Source organism: Tursiops truncatus, chromosome 12 (assembly GCF_011762595.2).
Source record: "Tursiops truncatus isolate mTurTru1 chromosome 12, mTurTru1.mat.Y, whole genome shotgun sequence".
Taxonomy (NCBI): Eukaryota; Metazoa; Chordata; class Mammalia; order Artiodactyla; family Delphinidae; genus Tursiops; species Tursiops truncatus.
Window position 1 is genome coordinate 17830036 of NC_047045.1, and position 23424 is coordinate 17853459.

At 40.2% G+C, this 23424-nt stretch overlaps 1 protein-coding gene across 5 annotated transcripts in view; it reads right to left on the bottom strand.

The window, feature by feature from the left end:
• Nucleotides 1-23424, bottom strand: part of UBE3D (ubiquitin protein ligase E3D) — a 343799-nt gene that overhangs the window by 222383 nt on the left and 97992 nt on the right. For 4 of the 5 annotated variants that reach the window (XM_019929363.3, XM_073789393.1, XM_019929362.3 and 1 more), the window contains exon 9: nt 9781-9919. In XM_019929363.3, the coding sequence (XP_019784922.2) occupies nt 9781-9919 (139 nt within the window). Of the gene's footprint in view, nt 1-7479; nt 8044-9780; nt 9920-23424 lie in introns of those variants that run through there. The other variant, XM_019929365.3, reaches the window with a different exon arrangement.

Genomic DNA, 23424 nt, shown 5'->3' on the forward strand with positions numbered 1-23424 from the left:
CCCTTGGACATCTGGAGTGGCTCGCAGCCTCCCTCCCCTCTATTCCCACCTGATAACAGGACCCCGGTTTATAAAGCCCTCCTCTGACAGTCTCCAGGAAGGCTGACTGTCTTCATGCCAGTGACGAAACAGAGGAAAAGGCAGAATACAGCCAGTAATTGAGTCCCAGCATCTCCAACGGGGCCATGTGTGCGTATATGTGCATATATAGAACGAGAGACACTAACAAGAATTACTCTAAAATGTCAATCCTGGTGACGCCCAGTGATTTTCACTCCCTTTACATTTTTCTGTATTTCCCAATCTTTTATCATCAAGGTGATTATCTTTTTATAATCATTTAATAAAACGTCACCTTAAACGATACTAAAGGCTATAATTTACCTAGACATGAGCATGGCATATGAAAGACGACCGTTTATGTAGTGTAACATCTGAAAGTAGACAGGAAAAAACTGGTGTACAGATAGAATCCTCACTTTCCCTTTCTGTAGCCTCTTTGTTACTCCTCGTCTGTAAAGTTCCTGGGCCCCTGCCTACCCATTTCTTGGAGCGCTATATAGACTGCATATACCTATAAAAAAATTCTTAAGTTGGAACCGCAACTTCAAACTTCCATACAATCAAAGCCTTTCACCTAAGATGCCAACTAATGGCCAAATGACTGAACCAAATTTTTATGTGTTGTTTTCGTCTCCTCTTTGGGTACAGATATTAAAACAGGTAGTGAAAAAGCAGCTGGATGGGAGAATTATCTGTAAAATTATTAATTTCTGAACAATTGAGAAGTTGAATACAGCTGACCCTTGAACAACGTGGAGGTTAATCTGTGTGTAACTCATAGCTGGCCCTCTGCATCCACGGTTCCTTTCCATTGGCACATTCGACCAACCACAGACCACGCAGTACAGTGATATTCACCACTGAAAAATACCATGTATAAGTGGAATCGTGCAGTTCGAACCCATGTTGTTCAAGGGTCACCGTATACGGTTTTCACATCATGGAAATGTTGACACTGGATATCAGTGCGTTTCTTAAAGTTAAAATCAAACTGCACACGAATTGTGAAATTTTTTTTCTAATTCTGTGAAGAATGCCATTGGTAGTTTGACAGGGGTTGCACTGAATCTGTAGATTGCTTTGGGTAGTATTGTCACTTGCACAGTATTGATTCTTCCAATCCAAAAATATGGTATATTTCTCCATCTGTTTATATCATCTTTGATTTCTTTCATCAGTGTTTTATAGTTTTCTGAGTACAAGTCTTTTGCCTTCTTAGGTAGGTTTACTCCTAGGTATTTTATTCTTTTTGTTGCAATGGTAAATGGGAGTATTTCCTTTATTTCTCTTTCTGAATTTTCGTTGTCAGTGTTTAGGAATGCCAGAGATTTCTGTGCATTAATTTTGTATCCTGCAACCTTACCAAATTCACTGATTAGTTCTAGTAGTTTTCTGGTGGCATCTTTAGGATTTTCTATGTATAGTATCATGTCATCGGCAATGACAGTTTTACTTCTTCTTTTCCAATTTGTATTCCTTTTATTGCTTTTTCTTCTCTGATTGCTGTGGCTAGGACTTCTAAAACTATGTTGAACAAGAGTGGCGAGAGTGGACATCCTTGTTTTGTACCTGATCTCAGTGGAAATGCTTTCAGTTTTTCACCATTGAGAATGATGTTTGCTGTGGGTTTGTCGTATATGGCCTTTATTATGTGGAGGTAGTTTCCCCCATGCCCATTTTCTGGAGAGTTTTTATCATAAATGGGTGTTGAATTTTGTCAAAAGCTTTTTATGCATCTATTGAGATGATCATATGGTTTTTCTCCTTCAGTTTGTTAATATGGTGTATCACATTGATCGATTTGTGTATATTGAAGAATCCTTGCATTCCTGGGATAAATCCCACTTGATAATGGAGTATGATCCTTTTAATGTGCTGTTGGATTCTGTTTGCTAGTATTTTGCACAAAAACAGAAATATAGACCAACGGTACAGGATAGAAAGCCCAGAGATAAACTCATGCACATATGGTCACCTAATTTACAACAAAGGAGGAAAGAACATACAATGGAGAAAAGACAGCCTCTTCAATAAGTGGTGCTGGGAAAACTGGACAGCTACATGTAAAAGAATGAAATTAGAACACTCCTTAACACCATACACAAAAATAAACTCCAAATGGATTAAAGACTTAAATGTAAGATCAGACACCTTAAAACTCTTAGAGGAAAACACAGGAAAAACACTCTGACATAAACCACAGCAAGACCTTTTTTGATCCACCTCCTAGAGTAACAGAAATAAAGACAAAAATAAACAAATGGGATTTAATTAAACTTAAAAACTTTTGCACAGCAAAGGAAACCATAAACAAGACAAAAAGACAGCCCTCAGAATGGGAGAAAATATTTGCAAATGAAACAACATAGGATTAATCTCCAAAATATACAAACAGCTCATGGAGCTCAATATCAAAAAGACAAACAATCCAGTTAAAAAATGGGTGGAAGACCTAACTAGACATTTCACCAGGGAAGACATACAGATGGCCAAGAGGCACATGAAAAGATGCTCAACATCACTAATTATTAGAGAAATGCAAATCAAAACTACAATTGGATATCAACTCACACCAGTCAGAATGGCCATCATCAAAAAATCTAGAAACAATAAATGCTGGAGAGGGTGTGGAGAAAAGGGAACCCTCCTGCACTGTTGGTGGGAATGTAAATTGATACAGCCACTATGGAGAACAGTTTGGAGGTTCCTTAAAAAACTAAAAATAGAACTACCATATGATCCAGCAATCCCACTACTGGGCATATACCCTGAGAAAACCATAATTCAAAAAGAGACATGCACCACAATGTTCACTGCAGCACTATTTACAATAGGACCTAGAGTCTGTTGTACAGAGTGAAGTAAGTCAGAAAGAAAAACAAATACTGTATGCTAACACATATATATGGAATCTAAAAAAAAAAAAATGGTACTGATGAACCTAGTTGCAGGGCAGGAATAAAGAGACAGACATAGAAAATGGAATTGAGGATGTGGGGTGGGAGGGTGAAGCTGGGGCGGAGTGAGAGTAGCATCGACATGTATACACTACCGAATGTAAAATAGTTGGCTGGTGGGAAGCAGCCGCATAGCACAGGAAGATCAGCTTTGCGATGACCTAGAGGGGTGGGATAGGGAGGGTGGGAGGGAGGCTCAAGAGGGAGGAGATATGGGGACATGTGTGTGCATATGGCTGATTCGCTCTGTTGTGCAACAGTATTGTGAAGCAATTATACTCCAATAAAGATCTATTTTAAAAAAATCAAACTACACACAAGTAACATCACTGAGAATTTCCTGCTCTGGAAAAGTATACGCGACCCTTAGTCAAGGCGCTTCATCAGCTTCACCTTCCCCCGTGGAACAGTCTATGACTTCAAATCCATCAAGAGCTGAGGAAGCTTCCCTGACTAAGCCTGTCAGGTGGAAATAGATAAGCTCTATGAAGCTCTTTTGTTTCTTCTCTTCTACATATGTTCACTGCACTATACAGCCACACAGCATACACATAAAACGATAGTCTGATGAAGTTCAACTTACTTGCCAGGATCCATACCGCTCATATTGCCCCCTTAGCTGAAGGCTGTCGTTCTCTAAAGGATGGTATTAATAAAAGAGATACTGTTGCTGCCATGTGGTAAAACTAAGATGCGCAAGGCCCAGGGCAATGACAGGACCATTTGTACTTTCTTTGATGTAACTGCCGTGAGATGGAATACGTAATAGACTCAGAACCAGAAGACCTAGGTTTGAAACACAGCCTTGCGTTTTGGTAGTGACGTGATCTTGCCTACATTACTTACGTTCTACCCCTTATTATTATTTTTTTTTTAAAACGATCTTTTTTTTTTTTTTTTGGCCACGCCGCGCAGCATGCGGGATCTTAGTTCCCCAACCAGGGATTGAACCTGTGCCCCTGCATTGGAAGCATGGAGTCTTAACAACTGGATCACCATGGAATTCCATGCCCCTTTTAACATGAGGGTTGTTGTGAGGATTTTAAAAAGGATAATGTCTGTGAAAACATTTAAATACTGTAGGATGTAGCAACTTACCTGGGTAAGAAAAAGAAGCCTCAGTTCTGGGGCTCTATGGCCTGGAAAATGCCATCCACACAGTTTAGATGGCCGGGCGCAGTGGACAGAGCTTGGAGTTAGAGGTAAGGTATGCGAATGAACAAAAGGGGGTTCCTGAACTCGGAGCTCAAGCCCTTAGAACATTCCTAATCTCTCAGTTGAGTGTAAGCTCCCGAGGTAGACTCCCCTTGGGAGTTCTCGGTGGGAGTCCAGCCATCGGTTAGGAGAGAGACGGAGTTGAGCCAGACGGCCCCATCTATTAATGGGAGCCCTTGCCACATGACTACCTAGCGATGCTGTGTTTAGACTGGATGAGGCCCGAGCGAAACGGAAGGGGCAGTAGGTGCAGACCGGGAAAGCAACGCTCAACCAAGGGCCTGCTGGGCCTCCAGGCAGGGTCAGTGTGTACCACAAGGGGCTGTAGGCACATCTTGTTCCTGTCGAACCTTCGGACCCACGTGGCCCAGACCAGGAGGAGAACCCCCTCGTCACTAAAGGGAGAGATGCTATCCTTCTGACAATCCACTAAGCCTGCAGCACTACTTCTCTGGGAGATAAACAAGGCTGACACAAAGACTGAGAAGGTGAGCGCTCTGCCTCGGTCACGGTCATCCAAATCTTTCAAGATCGGACAGGACACTGTCTCCCCATCTGTGCTCTGAGAGCATTAATGCCATAAAACGCCCTGAGGAAAAGTCTTCCTGATATCAAATTTTAAGAGCATTTCCTACATTCTTCAACTAGGAGGGTCACACTGCCCCTGTATACGCTTGAAAGGCCCTGAAAAGTCTTGCAGCTAAAAAAGAAAGATCTAACTTTGTTTAACCAAACTTCTTTTAATAGGCAACATTATCTGGTGGTTAAGAATGGGGGTGGAGGTGCAGTCTAGAGCCAGGCTTTGAACCTTCTGTTCCTCCGCTCACTAGCTGTGTGAGCGTGGGCAAGCTAATCTCCCTGGCTTAGTTTCTGTACCTGTGGAATGGGAATAATATTGATAATATACCTTCCTCATGGTGTTTCTCATAAAAATGAAATGAACGAATAAGTACAAATCGTTGAGAACAGGGCCTGGAATACAGAAAGCACTGAATAAATATTAGCTATTTTAATTTGCATTATTATTATCTGATGATTAAATATCTCATGGTTTTTTATGAGTGACACCTATTTATATGCTAAGCAACTTGTGTCCCACGGAACAGGGAAAATCAGGTGTAGCCCAAAAAGCCTAACGTAGGACTCAGAGTTTCAGTCTCCGATAACAACTTACCCTTCCTGGCTCTGCTCCTTATTTATAAAAGTAAGGTCATTGGACTAGTTGATCCTTCCAGCTACAATAGTCCAAGATTCTAAGAAAGAGGCATAGAACCATTAAACCCAGCCGCCCCGACCCAGTCCTGGATCCAACCTGGGTGCTCTAAGGTTCTACCTTCCAGAGACCTTGTTCAGATTTAAAGCTGCCATTGCAGGACTTCGGGTTAAAAAGCTGGATGTGGTTCACCAAGATGGATATGGAAACTGCCTTCTGCCACCTCCCCCCAGAGCTCTGAAGCTCTCAGAGGGGAATCAAACTGGCAGCAGTTACAGTGGCAGCACCTGCCGCCTGCCCCCTCCAAAGGAGCCGTCGACACCCCCAGTCCCCTCTGCCTCAGTTTCTGGCACCAAAGCATCACTCCGGTTTCCCCTCCTGTGGTCTCCAGGGCTCAAAGGGAGCCTGGACCTGTCTACTGGTCATTCTGCTTATCCTGGATCTCACCGGCTCCTTCCAAGGTCGACCCCTTCTTCGAGTCTTTCTCATTTGTACAGAGCTCCAGGCTGTCATTTCAGACACCCATCTATGCTCAGTCTTATTGACATCTCAAATGTGGACCTTGCCCTTGGAGTCCACCCTGTCCCGGCAGGGAAAAAGGTGCTGCTTCTGCCCCTGAGGGTGTACTGCCCATGCCTCTGCTTCTCCCTAGCTCAGTCCTTTGGAATTCTCTAGAATGTCAAATGGCCATGCCAGTTTGCATTTTACTGGTGCGTCCGTCCACCCATCTCCAGCCAGCCAGCCAGCCAATATTTATTAAATGCTTCCTACAGCCGAGCACTGTCCTAAGTTCTGTTGATGCAACACTGAGCAAAAATAGACATTCTCCCTGTTCTCATTCAACACACATTTTTGTACAGGAAAAAAGACAAACAAAAAAAAAAGAAAGAAAAAGCACTGTAAATAGTGAAAAGAGCCATGAAGAAAATAAAACGAGGTGAGATTATAGAATAATGGTGACAGGGATCGGGGAATTTAGTAAGGGACAGGGGGTGGGGGTGAGGTTAGGCTTCTTAGGGGAAGGGACACCTGAGCTGAGACCTGAAAGACAAGAGGACCCAGCCATGCAAAGCTCTGGTCCAGAGTATTCTCCTGGAAGCAGAGAACAAGCAGTGCACAGACCCTGCAGCCAGGACCAGCCCACGAGAGGGAGCAGGAAGTAAGGCCAGTGTGACTGGAACAGAGTGAGTGAGACGGAGCGAGCAGGGGATTAGGCCAGAGAGGGAGGTAGGGACAGATACTGCTGGGCTTTGTGGGTCCGGAGAAGGAGTCTGGATTTTGTTCTCACTGCAATAGAAAGTCACAGAAGGACCGTAAGCGGGGAGTGACGTGGTAAGTCCATCCTTCTTGGGGCTGCAACAACTATGGTATGTGATTCTCAACCAAATCCTACATTGTTTGCTCAGAATCATACCAGGGATATTAAGGGACTGGACCAGAGCAGAAGTGAAAAGTATAAAAAAACCACCCAACGATATCCCTGTTCACCTGGGAGAAATGTTGCACTATAATTTAAGAAGTTAGAATTTCATATACATTAATGGCTCTAACTAATAAGATAAACCCTTCCTTCTGGTATTTGGCAGTGATAAGAGCTCAGGCAGTAGTGCTGTCTGAAGCCTCAGAAACCTAAAATAACATTTTTACAGAAAAAGCAGCATTGCTCACAGTAACTGACTCGCCCTGCAAAGTTAGAGAACTGGAAATGTAAAGATGGTATCTTTAACAAGTGTCATTCTACTATATTACAGCTCTTGCCAACACAGCTCTTTTATCTCTGTGGGTTTTCTTCTTTGGTTTTTTTTTTGCGGTACGCGGGCCTCTCACTGTTGCGACCTCTCCTGTTGCGGAGCACAGGCTCCGGACGCGCAGGCTCAGTGGCCATGGCTCACGGGCCCAGCTGCTCCGCGGCATGTGGGATCCTCCCGGACCGGGGCACGAACCCGTGTTCCCCGCATTGGCAGGCGGACCCTCAACCACTGCGCCACCAGGGAAGCCCCAACACAGCTTTTTGTAAAAAAAAAAAAAAAAAAAAAAAAAAAAAACGCACACTAAAGTGAGTTTCCACTCGAAGAAATAAATCCCCAACACGGGCAACATTAGCAGCCCAGTTCCTTGCCATTGTAATAACTAATGAGGTAGGTGTTTCGAAGATGAAAAAGCAGAGCATCTCTTTCTAATCCTGACAGACATCCTCCCCTGTTCCCTGATCCTTTATCTTGGAGTGAAGGCCTGCGTGGGGAAGTCAATTCCTGGTGTGTCGTTGATAAGAATGCATCTTTCCAGGGGTAACGGCAGGGACAAGATCTCTTTAGCAGACATTGTTTGTGAACCCGCGTCCAGTTTCTCTGTACCTTTGAAACTGGGAAAAGTGTGTGTGCCCCTGACAATCATGTTCAGCAAATGCACTGAAAGCAGAAGCACAGTCACTAATAGAGAGGGACAGTCAGCAATGATCCTGATGGTGAGAGCCCCTGTGATGACAGGTGCCGGGAGCGAACACGGATGGCACGCAGGGCGGGCCAGGCTTTCGTACCTGTGTGTGTATGTGTGCTCGAGGTGAGCGCCTTGAAGGGGCTGCTTTTCCTCCGTCTCCTGGAGAAGAAATACAGATTGGGCCTCCTCTCAAATCCCCCACGCCCGACCTAGATTACTCTTTTACCTTTAATCTCTTTAAGACTTGCGCGTAGGCTACCTTGTAATAAAATGATTCTAGATTTATATCACCCATGGATGACAGTTCTATCTCCCCCAACAGGCTGTAAAATCCTCCAAGTCCGAGTCATCTCTTTTGCTCTTCACTCATCCATCATATAAAAACTTCCAACAGTGTAGACGGGAGTGAAATAAAAAATAATTGTCTTCCAGCCTCTCTCCCCCACTGTTAAGTTTCTCGCATCTCCCATAAAAGTTTGTGGGTGAACTTTTGTGTTATTCAATGTTCAATCCAAAGAGCAAAACTTAGAAGAAATATGGATTGATACACAGAATTTTAAATCAGTTCCAGTTCAGGGCAGTCGACAAATAATTACAATAATCACATAACAAGGGGGTGTTGTGGACATTCCAAGGCAGATGTGACCACTCACACCCCGTCCACCTCCTGGGGCTTCGGCGAGCACTGAATTTGGGTAGCAGAAGCTGTTACCCAGCGTAAGCCTGGCGAGTCCAGCTCTGTCTCTAACATGCTGGCTACTCCCTGGCCAACTGACTCCAACTCTCTGGGTCTCAGTGTCCTCTCCTACAAAATAGGAAGGTGTTCTCTCTGGTCCTTGAATCTAGGACCTTCAAGCTGATCATCGAGCAATGATCAATTCAAACAGGTATCACACAGCCAAAGTCCGAAATGTGTGTATCAGGAAGAAAATCACAGAGACAATCAATGTAACAGAGTACCAGGAGAATATGGACGCAAATTATTATGGAGCAGTTATTATTATTATTCTTTTTACCAAATCCCTGAGCTATATTTCATAGGAAAATCCACGTCTTGTTTTACCACAGAGACGCACCAAGCAATACCCACCAATTCTGAAGCTATCTCAGGACACATCAGCAACCCTTCAGAAGTGGAAACAAGCCACCCACGTTCAGTCATTTCTCAGCAATGCACGTGGCCTGCTCAACAGGCTCAGAGGGCTTGGGAATATTTTTCCAATGCTGAGAGTCACAGATAAGTTCAGTAACATTCAGTAGCTCTATGGTCACAAGTGAAGCGACCAGCCAACATGTGAATTCTCATATGCCACCTGGGTGACAACTAGCTAGCTGCCTACCAGGGAAGGTGTCTTCCTGCTGGTCAGTCCACATGTGTTATTCTGTTCTGTACTGCTCTGACCAGGAGCACAGATAAATACCCAGAGAAGGGAGGGAGTGGGGAGAGAGGGAAAAGGTGCCGAGCGTGGGGGGAGGATGCAGCCGCTGTTAAACCTCCATTTGGCAATCTGACTGCAAGCTAAAAGCAGCAAAGATACTAATGCTGGCCGAAAATCCTTGTTCTAGGGCAAAGCTGGGAAAAGGGAAGTGGCATTCACAAGTGTCTTTGCCGAACGTTCCCGCCTCTTCTCTCAGAGGCGGGAAAGACGGAGATGACGAGAACAAGCCCCGGGTTAGAGAGACATGGGTTCGGCCACTACTAGACAATTATCTAATCAGTTCTGAGGCTCCATTTAGAAAGAGACAGAACAAGGCAATACACGCGTTGTGCTCGTTATTACTATCCTGTGAAAATGTGGGTTTCCGTGGGCTAGCGCCTGTTAAAGACAGAGTCCTTAAAAAACGAAAACAAGTCAAACTGAGAAATCACGCCGTGGTAAAGGAGCCATGCCTTACCTGGAAAGAATTCATGCAGCGGAGGGAGGGAGGCAACGTGGCATTGCTCCTTGACAATATCAACAGCAGCTCCAAGCAGGTTGCAGAGGGCAGGGTGAGGCAGTGGACACTGACGTCACTTTCCCACGAGCTGGCGAGCCTGAAACACACCAATATGTGCAACTTCATCACTGCATCCGGTCAGACGTATTTCAAAAATCTGATGTAAGGAGAAAACTTTTGGTTGTGGGAGAGAAAGGGCGATGTACAAGAAATAGAAATAAAGTGGTTATACTAAAAATTCACAGAGAACATGTACAAGACATTTTTAGAGTGTTTTTGATAGAAAACAGACGGATTAGGCAATTTTTTTCAGGTCAACAGCTCATACTCAAAGTTTAAGAGTTGTATGAAATGCAGTCTCATTTGTGAGGGACCTATTGGGGTGGGGGGTTAATAGCTAACACATCAAACGTTTCCTTTGTTCTACGCCCTGTTCCACATGTAGTAATCATGTTCAACCCCCAGATAGCTATGAAATGGAACTACTGTTATCCCATTCTCCAGATGTGGAAATTCTTTCTGACTTGGATATGCCCCATGAAATACCTGGTTCTGTTTTTTTTTTTCCAGACTTTTAAAAAGTGATAGAATCCTTTTATCAATAATTCTTATAAAAGCCCCTGTTCATAATACAAACGAGAGTGAAGCTGCTCTCCTGGAAGGGAAGGGTTGGCGGAAGACCCCGTCATCTTCCAGAGAGGCCCGTGAAGCAGCTCTGCTACTTCCTGTGGGACCTACTCGAAAATCCTCTCACCAGGGAGGGGAGAGGGAACGGAGGGCTAGAAAAGTAAAGAGACCTGTCTGAGATGAGGCAGATGTTTAGAAGACGCTGTGGCTGGCTCTGAATCCTGGTTTCCTGACTTCCCATCTAGTGCTTAAAGTAAAGGGAAAATCAGGAAAGCATTGGGAATACAACGTACTGAGAAGAGCACGGGTCTTATGCTATCAACTCTGTTTACTTGAGTACTTCCTGCCTGTGCCCCTACCAAAGTGTTTCTTATCACTGTCCTAATTTTGAAAGAGTAATATATGTGTATTTTAAATATATATTTCCTCTTAAAAATACATGTTTGCCTTTCCTTAAACCTCTCTCTGTAAAGGTACCTTTAACCGAACCAGTGGTGACTTCTGCCAAGTTGAGAGAGCATCAGTGGTTGAGGGCATAAGGGATTTAACACTTTCTATGACGAGCCATAGCAGATGCTTTAGCTGTGTGGTCCACCAGGTTACTTAGGCTGATACATCTCTGACGTGTGCTGGGGAGTTAACTCTGCAGCATTTGCCTGCTAGCTGGACTGAGATAGGACACTGTCCACTTTCCTAAAAAATGGTCTATTTCAGCAGGTGCACAGTTGAGTGCTTTTTCTATGTTTTAAAAAATTACTCTTTTCTATTGATTGGCTAAGTTATTCTTTCTGCTTTTACCAACTATATAACATTCCCAACATTTCACTGGCATGAAAGTAAAAATCTTGCTGTCTTTGGTAAAAGTCAAGTGTCGCACTAGCGCGGTGGCTTCAAGCTCATCCTCCCCTCCCCCTTCCTTAGGACCCACAACCACATGGTTACTTTCCATTCCCTGAACTGCAATATACTACACAGGCTGTGTCTTGCTCATACAGTCTTCTGGGCCTAGAAGGCTGTTATCCTTACTGGTGAACTTCTGTTCATCCTGCAAGAACCACTTAGGTCACAGTTCTTAGAGACATCCTCCAGTTTCCCTTATGAGAATTAACTACTTGCTTAATACCGTACTTGTAGCTATTACAATCCTTAACCACCACCCTCCTTGTATTCTTATCTGGGCTGTGTCTACATCTCTGACTCATCCTAGATGAGACATGAGCAACCATGGTCTGTGGATTCCTCTAACTCTACAGCTAGTGTGGAAATAAAGATAAGGTTGGTGGTGTTGTTCCTCAGATACACCCAGGTATTGACTTTTTTAGTGGCTAAAAGCAATAGTGATTTTTCACTTTTACTGTATGTTCAATCAACAACTTAAGTTTTCAGAATTGATACCGCCTGCCCTATCACCCACCATAGGGCTGACTAAAGCTATTTTCATTCTGAAATTATTTTCAGTGTCTTGAAAAGGTATTTGCTTTTTCTGAATTGGATCTCTTGCCTCAACAAGAGGAGGCCTGGAGCATGAATGTCCATTGAGGACTCATCTGTGAAACCCCCAAACCTAACCCTGGCTCATCATGCTGCAGACCGTCAGCAAGGGTGTCCCCCAAGACGAAGGGAACACCACAACCTGGACCGGGGCTGCTGCAGCTCATAGCGAAGGGTCCTGCCAATCAGAGATCGACTGAAGCCACTTTCACTTTTCATCATTTTCTTCTCCTCTTTTGGCAGTAATCATATTTGCAAGAGAAAGAGAAAATGGTGAATTATACAAATAAATCGTTTCAGAACAGAGTTATATCTTGGCTTATGGCTATAACATGCTCTCCATATTGAATGCTTAAATTTGACAAGTCTTAGGCCTTAGGTTGCTTCTGACTATCATCTCACCTGTGCCTACCCATCCAGACGGCGGGCCAGGCACTCTATTGACGGTTGCTGTGTCTAATCCTACGGCAGCCCTGAAAGGCAGGCATGTTCGTCCCATTTTAAAGTTGAGGAAACCAGAGGCCAGAGAGTTTAAGTGATGGTCCAGCATCATGCAGCTGGTGGATGATGGGGCCAGGATTCACTCAAGCGAGCCCGAATTCAAAGCCTTGCTCTCTCCCCATCGTACCACACTGATCTCTGAAGACATCATAAGTAGCATTATCCTCTCCAAACAAACCACAGGTAGGACCTTAGTAAAGGAATCTGCCAACGCCTGTTTCTTCTGCAGTTTAACTCTTTAGCTCGTAAAAGATAGAGTTAAGAGTATCTTCATTTTTCTGTAGGAAATTATTTTATCCTTTCTAAGCTGCTACTTTATTACATATATATTCTAAAACTTGAATAAGAAAGGTGGTAAGATGGACATGGGAAAATACACCTATGTCACAGTAAGCGAAAATAGTTCTACAGTGAGAAAAAAAATTAGGAGGCAACACAAATATAAACGGTTATTTCCACGAGAGGAATATAATAACCTGTTTCTTACATTTTATTCTTTCTTATTTTCCAAGTGTTATTTTTTATAATCAGAAACAAGTTAATGTTATGATGTTGATGTGATCTGTGGTGCAGACAAAGGAGTGTTTAAATGCTGTTTAAAGGTATCACCATGCTGCTAAGTGGCTACGGAGTGACCTATCAAAAAGGACACTCAAATAGAAAATAAAATACATTAGCACTGCCTTGTCACTCACCAGCAAGTGATCTTGGATAAGCCAAGTTTCCTCATAAGATCTTGGAATTTATACATAACCTAACCAATGTATCAAACCACCAACATTTACATAAAAAGGACATTCATTCCACAAATGATAACCATAGTCACAAAGAAAAAATACAATTATTAGTTATACGTTAATTAGTTATGTTTCTCTGTAACTATGTGTATGGCATGTAAATCCAAAACTAGCATTTTCAATCCAATCTTAAAGTATTCTGTGATTTAACAATTTTTATCTCTATTGAAGCTCAGAAAGGTGAAGAACGTTGTACTGATCACAGAGTAAGTGATGGAGAAGAAACTCAAGCATGTTCCTCTCCACCTAAATCTCATTCTTTTCTTGCTATATCATAAACAGAGCAAAAGCATAGCAGATATTTTTTAATAAATTTTATCCAAAAAAATAGAGACGCCCAAGGGCAAATAATGGGATAAATTTTATTTATTTTTTTGCTTTACATAAATTTTATTATTAGAGTTTGAAAGCAGATATATCTGATATTTATCAAGTTTTGCAATGAGAGAAGAAAATTTTACTTACTCTGATCTAAATCCTATCTCCTGAGTCCTCTTTGGGATAAATTTTAGATATCTCAGAACATGTCATTTTTTAATACTTTGAACAGCCTTATTTTTTTTATTTTTTATTTATTTATTTTTTTTTGCGGTACGCGGGCCTCTCACTGTTGTGGCCTCTCCCGTTGCGGAGTACAGGCTCCAGACGCGCAGGCTCAGAGGCCATGGCTCATGGGCCCAGCCGCTCCGCGGCATGTGGGATCTTCCCGGACCGGGGCACGACCCCGTGTCGCCTGCATCGGCAGGTGGACTCTCAACCACTGTACCACCAGGGAAGCCCTGAACAGCCTTATTTTTGACATCAGATAATCCAGCTGGACCTAATATGGCTCTCAAATCCTAATATTCATCCTATCCTTTTTTTTTTTTCTCAGTACACATTTCATTTGCCCAGGACGTATTTTTTTAGTGTTAAGACTTATAAATTTTCTTTACAATTTTAATTGCATAAAACATTACTTTAATCACATGAAACATCCATATCTGTAGAGAAAATGAGAAAGTAATACATGAAAAATGAAAATAGCTGTTTTGGAAAGTTACAGCTATGGGTAGGTTTTCCCCAAAACTTCAGTTAATGTTTTAAATTTTTGTTTTCTAATTAAGGAATAAAGAAATGAGAACAGGAAGGAAAGAGGGAGAAAATTCAGTTTATCTTAATATAAGTACCAAACTCATTATGTATTATTTAGGGCATGTGTTGTTTAAGCCAGAGCTGATACTTGAGACTATCCACCCATAGCTCAAATATCAATACAAATTTCTGTTAATGATATAAACGTTTTAAGAAACAGGATTCTAATCATCCAGAATCTGGATTATTTCTGTTATTTCCTACAAAGACATCATAGACCTAAATCACATTCGACCTATAAAATCAACAAGATACTTCAAACAGAATAATGAACTAAATATCAAGTGAAACCTATTTCTGTGATTTTTAAAGCACTGGGAGAGGAAAAGCCTTCCTAGGAGACCAGAGCTGTCAGCCAGGTGACCTTAGTCTAAGAGACCAAATGTGAGCAGAGGACACACCATCTTTATTTCTAAACTTCTGCCTTGACAAAATTCCCTAGAGAAGCAGCTATGGCCTATCTATTTTTAAAGAGGCAATGAGAAGGAGAAAAAAAGTCATTTTCCATCACTTCTAACAAAAATAGTGAAACTGAGAATGAATCAAACACCCATCAATATTAAGAAAAGAACCTGAGAAAATAGAAAGGTGATACAGTCTTCTAGGAAACATAGAGGTCATTTAATGTAACAAAGGCAAAAATGACAAACAGAGATCATATAACATCTCTGCCAAAAATTACAATTATATCAAAAGAGTCCAACACACTGTAATACGGTATAAAAGAGCTCAACTTGAAAATATTTAACTTAAATCTCAAGTTTCTCAAATTTTAGTAGTTGAATTGGACACTTCAGTCCTAGAAAGACCTAAAAAGGCAAACAGCCTTTATTAATGATGTTGAAATATAATATTGTTTATACCTGTAGATTCTTAAAATTCAGTTTCAAAGCTTTAACAATGATAATCTCATTAATGTAAGCTGTCAAAATACCAAATCAGGCAAATGACCAAAACTTAGTGCTAGAATCATTAAAAACATACAACCATTTAACACATAATTTGGAAAAAGAGTCAAAAAATTTTAAATTCTTATATTGTCAACAACACAAAATTCTGCAACAACTAAATGTACTGGCATATCTGTTATGATAAGCTGTATTAACTCCATCATATTTAAATATTTTAAAACTACTAATTCGTAAAAATAGAACTTGAAAAATGCACATACCAACTACTGCTTATAAATTTCAAAATAAGGTCCATTAAGTGATGAACAGTATTTCTTTGAAATTACAGTGTTTTCTTTGAAAATCACAGGAAAAAAGTGAGCTTTTTAAATCACAAATGTCAAAACAGTCCTTCAACTCTCTTTGAATTAAAGGGCTCTTGAGAGAAGAGATTTTGGTACACAATTCCTGAAAGCTATGGCTTTCAAACTTTGCTCCTAAGACCTATAAGCTTATCAAGAGAGAGATATAAACTTCTTTCTCTCTCCCATGTATCAGAAAGCACGGGGAAAATGGTTCTGCTTAAATAAGATACCAACAAGGCAATCTCAAAATTAAGTGTATTAATTCATGCCAAAAAACAATAAGAGATTTTGCTTTTTGTAAATGACTGTAATATTGCAAGATACCAGTTGTTGAGAACATCGGACTGGCGTTATCCTTATCACTAAAGAAGAGAACTGACCCTACGAACATGCCTGCCAGAAACTTCATAATTAGAAGTAATATCATTAGAGATGTCATAATTTAAAGAAGTCCATCTAAAGAGGCCAGTTAGTCCTTCAGATTTTTTGAAACTGTAGAAAATGTCAAGTATACAAAAGGATATTTGGAAGAAAATAAATTTAAAAACTTATACCATATTCAAAATTAAAGTCAAGATGTGTTAATGGCATAAGTGTAAAAAACAAATCTATAAAAAAGAAACTTTCCAGAAAAATCTAAGAAACTACAACAAACTCATAAGCCATAAGGGCTTTATTTTTTTTAATGGTATTGTTAATAAACAAAAAATCTTTAAAAATCACAGGCAGAGGGCAGAAACCATTGTGATAGAAAGAACTACTGCATATTTATAAAAGGAGGACAAAGGATGCAAATTCATTTTTTAAAAGGCTTTCAAGTAGCGATTTCCAAACCATTTGAACGTCACAGGTTTCTGTGATAATATGATTAAAACTATGAAGTCTCTCCCTACAACGGTGTTTTTTTAATTTTTATTTTTTGCGGTACGCAGGCCTCTCTCTGTTGTGGCCTCTCCCACTGCGGAGCACAGGCTCCAGACGCGCAGGCTCAGCGGCCATGGCTCATGGGCCCAGCCGCTGCGCGGCACGTGGGATCTTCCCGGACTGGGGCACGAACCCGTGTCCCCTGTATCGGCAGGCAGACTCTCAACTACTGCACCACCAAGAAAGCCCTCGTTTATTTATACAAAGAAAATTTTGCACAGAATTTTGATTGTTTCTCAGACCACCGAATTCCCCAAGCCCATTCATGCCCTCCTTTCATATATATATGGAATCATACAATATATGAACTTATTTTTCTTGGCTTCTTTCACTTAGCATGTTTTTAAGATTCATGGACCTCAGCATAAGAACCACTGTTTTTTAGGTCAAAATCTGATTTCTAATTTACCATGTTTGATAACATATTTTAAAAGTTCCAACTAATTATACATCATTGTATTTGTGTTAGCATATTTTAGTAAGTATAACCAGTTAGAAAAAAATTTTGAAGCATTTTAAAGAGAAAGTCTCCTGGCTCACATTTGTATCTCAATCCATTACCAGAGGAAGTTAGTTGAAAAGGAGACTGAGAAATGCATTTCCAATCCTTTAACCACTTTCCTGAGTAACTGAAGTCAATGTATGAGGTTGGGATGTAATAAATTAGGTCCACTCTGATGACATTCTCATAAATAAACCTCACACTGGGGCTCCCTAGCTTCCCTGTCCCATCAGGTGCCACCGCAGCCAACACGTCCATTGATCAACACTACCTACTCTGTCCCACAGTTTAAGTCCTTTGCCAATGTGGATGGAAAAGTGCTTATGACGCATGAAGTACAAAGCAATGGATTAAGACTTCTTCTTTTATTATTTCCTAGACCTGGTATATTTCCTAGACCTGGTATAACAAACAGGTTATCTTCATTTCTCAATTCAAATCGGTTGGCAGTGACCGTGTTGAGATGTTCAGTGAAAACACATTTGGTCTCAGCAGAGAAGAGAGAGATGATCTATCGGAGCTGTATCAGCCCGTGACTTCAGAAGGAGTGTTTCCTGGTGGTTTGCGCCATCCACCCCTCCTCTCCCCTGCCTTTACTGAATACCATCATCTTCAGCATCCCTGGCTACTCTTTATAACTCTCCCTAAGTCCACTCTCAGATGGCCTTCTCTTGAAAATCCAGACACTCTTCCTTCACGAGAGGGCAGCTGGCCATGGTGTAACTCATTTAGATGAATCAGGCCTGGCCAATCTTGGTATCCCAGCTATTAGTAACTGGACTGCATGACCCTACATCACAAGTGGCTCTCTCTGATTCATCAGAAGATACATACTGATGACTAAAAATTCTGTCCCTCTATGAGGAGAGATGAGAATCCAAATGCCAAGATCACTAACTTACACACGTCAAAGTAACTCTGGTAACGTGAAAGCCCAGATGGCCACACCCATTTCAGGTAAGGTCAGAGAATCAATTTCCAAGTTATCTTGCATAGAGAAAATTCACTTCTACCAACTTAAATTCAATTCCCCCGTAACAATTTGACTCTTCTGTACCTTAATAAAATGAATATAAACCATAAGATCTACCAGGTCAGGCCACAGAGTCTCCTAAATTTTATATCTATCATTTACCCATTAGCGGACCCTAAAGAGATGTGATTATGGAAACTGGCAAGTATACTCCAAAGTTCTATTCAAAGGTTTTATGGATTAAGAAGTATCCCCTAGGTGAGCACCTCGAGTCAAAGAGGGAAATGTTTGACTAAATTTTTCCAAGGCAGAAAGAAATCTTGTTAAATGAAAGCTTTTGGAACCTGAGAGCAATTTCACTGAAACCCCCAAAGGCCACAATTTTTTTTAAATTATTAAATATATAGTTTCCCTTTCCTTGCCACCATACGCTTCAAATGAGCTATCTCTGATAACTGGCTTTCACTATTTTACATTCTGTTCATTTTGGAGAGGCTATTTTCAATATCTGGGACCAAAGTATGAAAAAGACACTGAAAATGTGGGTAATCATCCCTGCATAAATGTGTGTGTAAGTGGGGGTGGGAATGGGGTATTAAATATGGGATACTCAAGAAATCAGTATTCTAGAAAGGTTTTCCAGTTATTCTCAGGAGCTGATGAAAGGCAGTTAAGCACCTGAATTTACTGACATTAGGGGAGCTACAAAAGCTAACTTGTCTTTTTTTTTTTTAACAGCAATACAACACAATGTGAATAGAAAAATGTTGCCATCCTATGAACAAATTTATACTATAATAAGAAATTATCTGTGAATGTTAAAATGAGGAAAGCTTGCATTTTGTAGCCTAAGAAATAGGAAGATAGCAACACAATGCTTCTTGATGGTTCAACCAGAAAAGCTTTTAATACTTTACTTTAAAATAACAAAAATATTTCATTTATAACCAAAGTTTTTTTGTTAAATTATTATTACTTTTTACTTAGTTTTTATTTTATATTGGGGTATAGCTGATTTACAATGTTGTATTAGTTTCAGGTGTACAGCAAAGTGGCTCAGTTATGCATATACTTATATTCATTCTTTTTAAGATTCTTTTCCCATTCAGGTTATTACAGAATACTGAGTAGAGTTCCCTGTGCTATACAGTTGTTGATTGTCTATTTTGTATATAGTAGTGTGTATATGTTAAACGCAAACTCCTATTTATCCCTCCCCACAACCATTCTCCTTTGGTAACCATAAGTTTGTTTTCTACATATTTTCTGTGAGTCCGTTTCTGTTTTGTAAATAAGTTCATTTGTATCATCTTTTTAGATTCCACATATAAGTGATATCATATGATATTTGTCTCTTCTCTGTCTTACTTCACTTAGTATGATAATCTCTAAGTCCATCCATGTTGCTGCAAATGGCATTATTTCATTCTTTTCAATGGCTGAGTAATATTCTATTGTATATATGCACCACATCTTCTTTATCCACTCCTCTGTCAAAGGACATTTAGGTTGCTTCCATGTCCTGGCTATTGTAAATAGTGCTGTTATTACATTGGGGTGCATGACCCTTTTCAAATTATGGTTTTCTCCAGATATATGCCGAGGAGTGGGATTGCTGGGTCATATGGTAACTCTACTTTTAGTTTCTTAAGGAACCTCCATACTGTTCTCCATACTAGCTGCACCAATTTATATTCCCACCAACAGTGCAGGAGGGTTCCCTTTTCTCCACACAGTCTCTGGCATTTATTGTTTGTAGACTTTTTGATGATGGTCATTCAGACCAGGGTGAAGTGATACCTCACTGTAGTTTTGATTTGCATTTCTCTAATAATTAGTGATGTTGAGCATCTTTTCACATGCCTCTTGGCCACCTATATGTCTTCTCTGGAGAAATGTCTATTTAGATCTTCTGCTCATTGTTTTTTTTTACAACTTTATTGGAGTATAAATGCTTTACAATGGTGTGTTAGTTTCAGCTTTATAACAAAGTGAATCAGTTATACATATACATATGTTCCCATATCTCTTTCCTCTTACGTCTCCCTCCCTCCCACCCTCCCTATCCCACCCCTCTAGGTGGTCACAAAGCACCAAGTTGATCTCCCTGTGCTATGCGGCTACTTCCCACTAGCTATCTATTTTACGTTTGGTAGTATATATATGTCCATGCCACTCTCTCACTTGGTCACACCTTCCCCTTCCCCTTCCCCATATCCTCAAGTACATTCTCTAGTAGATCTGTGTCTTTACTACTGTCTTACCACTAGGTTCTTCATGACATATTTTTTTCTTAAATTCCAAATATATGTGTTAGCATACAGTAGTTGTCTTTCTCTTTCTGACTTACTTAACTCTGTATGACAGACTCTATGTCCATCCACATCACTACAAATAGCTCAATTTCGTTTCTTGTTATGGCTGAGTAATATTCCATTGTATATATGTGCCACATCTTCTTTATCCATTCATCCGATGATGGACACTTAGGTTGTTTCCATCTCCTGGCTATTGTAAATAGAGCTGTAATGAATATTTTGGTACATGACTCTTTGAATTATGGTTTTCTCAGGGTATATGCCCAGTAGTGGGATTGCTGGGTCATATGGTAGTTCTATTTGTAGTTTTTTAAGGAAACTCCATACTGTTCTCCATAGTGGCTGAACCAATTCACATTCCCACCAGCAGTGCAAGAGGGTTCCCTTTTCTCCACACCCTCTACAGCATTTATTGCTTCTAGATATTTTGATGATGGCCATCCAGACTGGTGTGACATGCTATCTCATTGTAGTTTTGATTTGCATTTCTCAAATGATTAATGATGTTGAGCATTCTTTCATGTGTTTGTTGGCAGTCTGTATATCTTCTTTGGAGAAATGTCTATTTAGGTTTTCTGCCCATTTTTGGATTGGGTTGTTTGTTTTTTTGTTATTGAGCTGCATGAGCTGCTTGTAAATTTTGGAGATTAATCCTTTATCAGTTGCTTCATTTACAAATATTTTATCCCATTCTGAGGGTTGTCTTTTGGTCTTGTTTATGGTTTCCTTTGCGGTGCAAAAGCTTTCAAGTTTCATTAGGTGCCATTTGTTTATTTTTGTTTTTATTTCCATTTCTCTAGGAGGTGGGTCAAAAGGATCTTGCTGTGATTTATGTCATAGAGTGTTCTGCCTATGTTTTCCTCCAAGAGTTTGATAGTTTCTGGCCTTACGTTTAGGTCTTTAATCCATTTTGAGCTTATTTTTGTGTATGGTGTTAGGGAATGATCTAATCTCATACTTTTACATGTAAGCTGTCCAGTTTTCCCAGCACCACTTATTGAACAGGCTGTCCTTTCTCCACTGTACATTCCTGCCTCCTTTATCAAAGATAAGGTGACCATACGTGCGTGGGTTTATCTCTGGGCTTTCTATCCTGTTCCATTGATCTATATTTCTGTTTTTGTGCCAGTACCATATTGTCTTGATTACTGTAGCTTTGTAGTATAGTCTGAAATCTGGGAGCCTGATTCCTCCAGCCTCATTTTTCGTTCTCAAGATTGCTTTCGCTATTCGGGGTCTTTTGTGTTTCCATACAAAAATTTGTGAAATTTTTTGTTCTAGCTCTGTGAAAAATGCCAGTGGTAGTTTGATAGGGATTGCATTGAATCTGTAGACTGCTTTGGGCAGTACAGTCACTTTCACAATGTTGATTCTTCCAATCCAAGAACATGGTATATGTCTCCATCTATTTGTATCATCTTCAGTTTCTTTCATCAATGTCTTATAATTTTCTGCATACAGGTCTTTTGTCTCCTTAGGTAGGTTTATTCCTAGATATTTTATTCCTTTTGTTGCAATGGTAAATGGGAGTGTTTTCTTGATTTCACTTTCAGATTTTTCATCATTAGTGTATAGAAATGCCAGAGATTTCTGTGCATTAATTTTGTATCCTTTACTTTACCAAATTCATTGATTAGCTCTAGTAGTTTACTGGTTGCATCTTTAGGATTCTCTGTGTATAGTATTATGTCATCTGCAAACAATGACAGCTTTACTTCTTCCTTTCCAATTTGGATTCCTTTTATTTCCTCTTCTTCTATGATTGTTGTGGCTAAAACTTCCAAAAGTATGTTGAATGAGAGTGGGCAACCTTGTCTTGTTCCTGATCTTAGTGGAAATGCTTTCAGTTTTTCACGATTGAGGACGATGTTGGCTGTGGGTTTGTCATATATGGCCTTTATTATGTTGAGGAAAGTTCCCTCTATGCCTACTTTCTGCAGAGTTTTTATCATAAATGGGAGTTGAATTTTCTCGAAAGCTTTCTCTGCATCTATTGAGATGATCATATGGTTTTTCTCCTTCAATTTGTTAACATGGTGTATCACGTTGATTGATTTGCATATATTGAAGAATCCTTGCATTCCTGGGATAAATCCCACTTGATCATGCTGTGTGATCCTTTTAATGTGCTGTTGGATTCTGTTTGCTAGTATCTTGTTGAGGATTTTTGCATCTATGTTCATCAGTGATATTGGCCTGTAGTTTTCTTTCTTTGTGACATCCTTGTCTGGTTTTGGTATCAGAGTGATGGTGGCCTCGTAGAATGAGTTTGGGAGTGTTCCTCCCTCTGCTATATTTTGGAAGAGTTTGAGAAGGATAGGTGTTAGCTCTTCTCTAAATGTTTGATAGAAATCGCCTATGAAGCCATCTGGTCCTGGGTTTTTGTTTGTTGGAAGATTTTTAATCACAGTTTCAATTTCAGTGCTTGTGATTGGTTTGTTCATATTTTCTATTTCTTCCTGATTCAGTCTTGGCAGGTTGTGCATTTCTAAGAGTTTGTCCATTTCTTCCAGGATGTCCATTTTATTGGCATGTAGTTGCTTGTAGTAATCTCTCATGATCTTTTGTATTTCTGCAGTGTCAGTTGTTACTTCTCCTTTTTCATTTCTAATTCTATTGATTTGAGTCTTCTCCCTTTTTTTCTTGATGAGTCTGGCTAATGGTTTATCTATTTTGTTTATCTTCTCAAAGAACCAGCTTTTAGTTTTATTGATCTTTGCTATCGTTTCCTTCATTTCTTTTTCATTTATTTCTGATATAATCTTCATGATTTCTTTCCTTCTGCTAGTTTTGGGGTGTTTTGTTCTTCTTTCTCTAATTGTTTTAGCTGCAAGGTTAGGTTGTTTATTGCAGATGTTTCCTGTTTCTTAAAGTAGGATTGTATTGCTATAAACTTCCCTCTTAGAACTGCTTTTGCTGCATCCCATAGGTTTTGGGTCATCGTGTCTGCATTGTCATTTGATTCTAGGTAGTTTTTGATTTCATCTTTGAATTCTTCAGTGATCACTTCATTATTAAGTAGTGTATTCTTTAGCTTCCATGCGTTTGTACTTTTTACAGATCTTTTCCAGTAATTGATA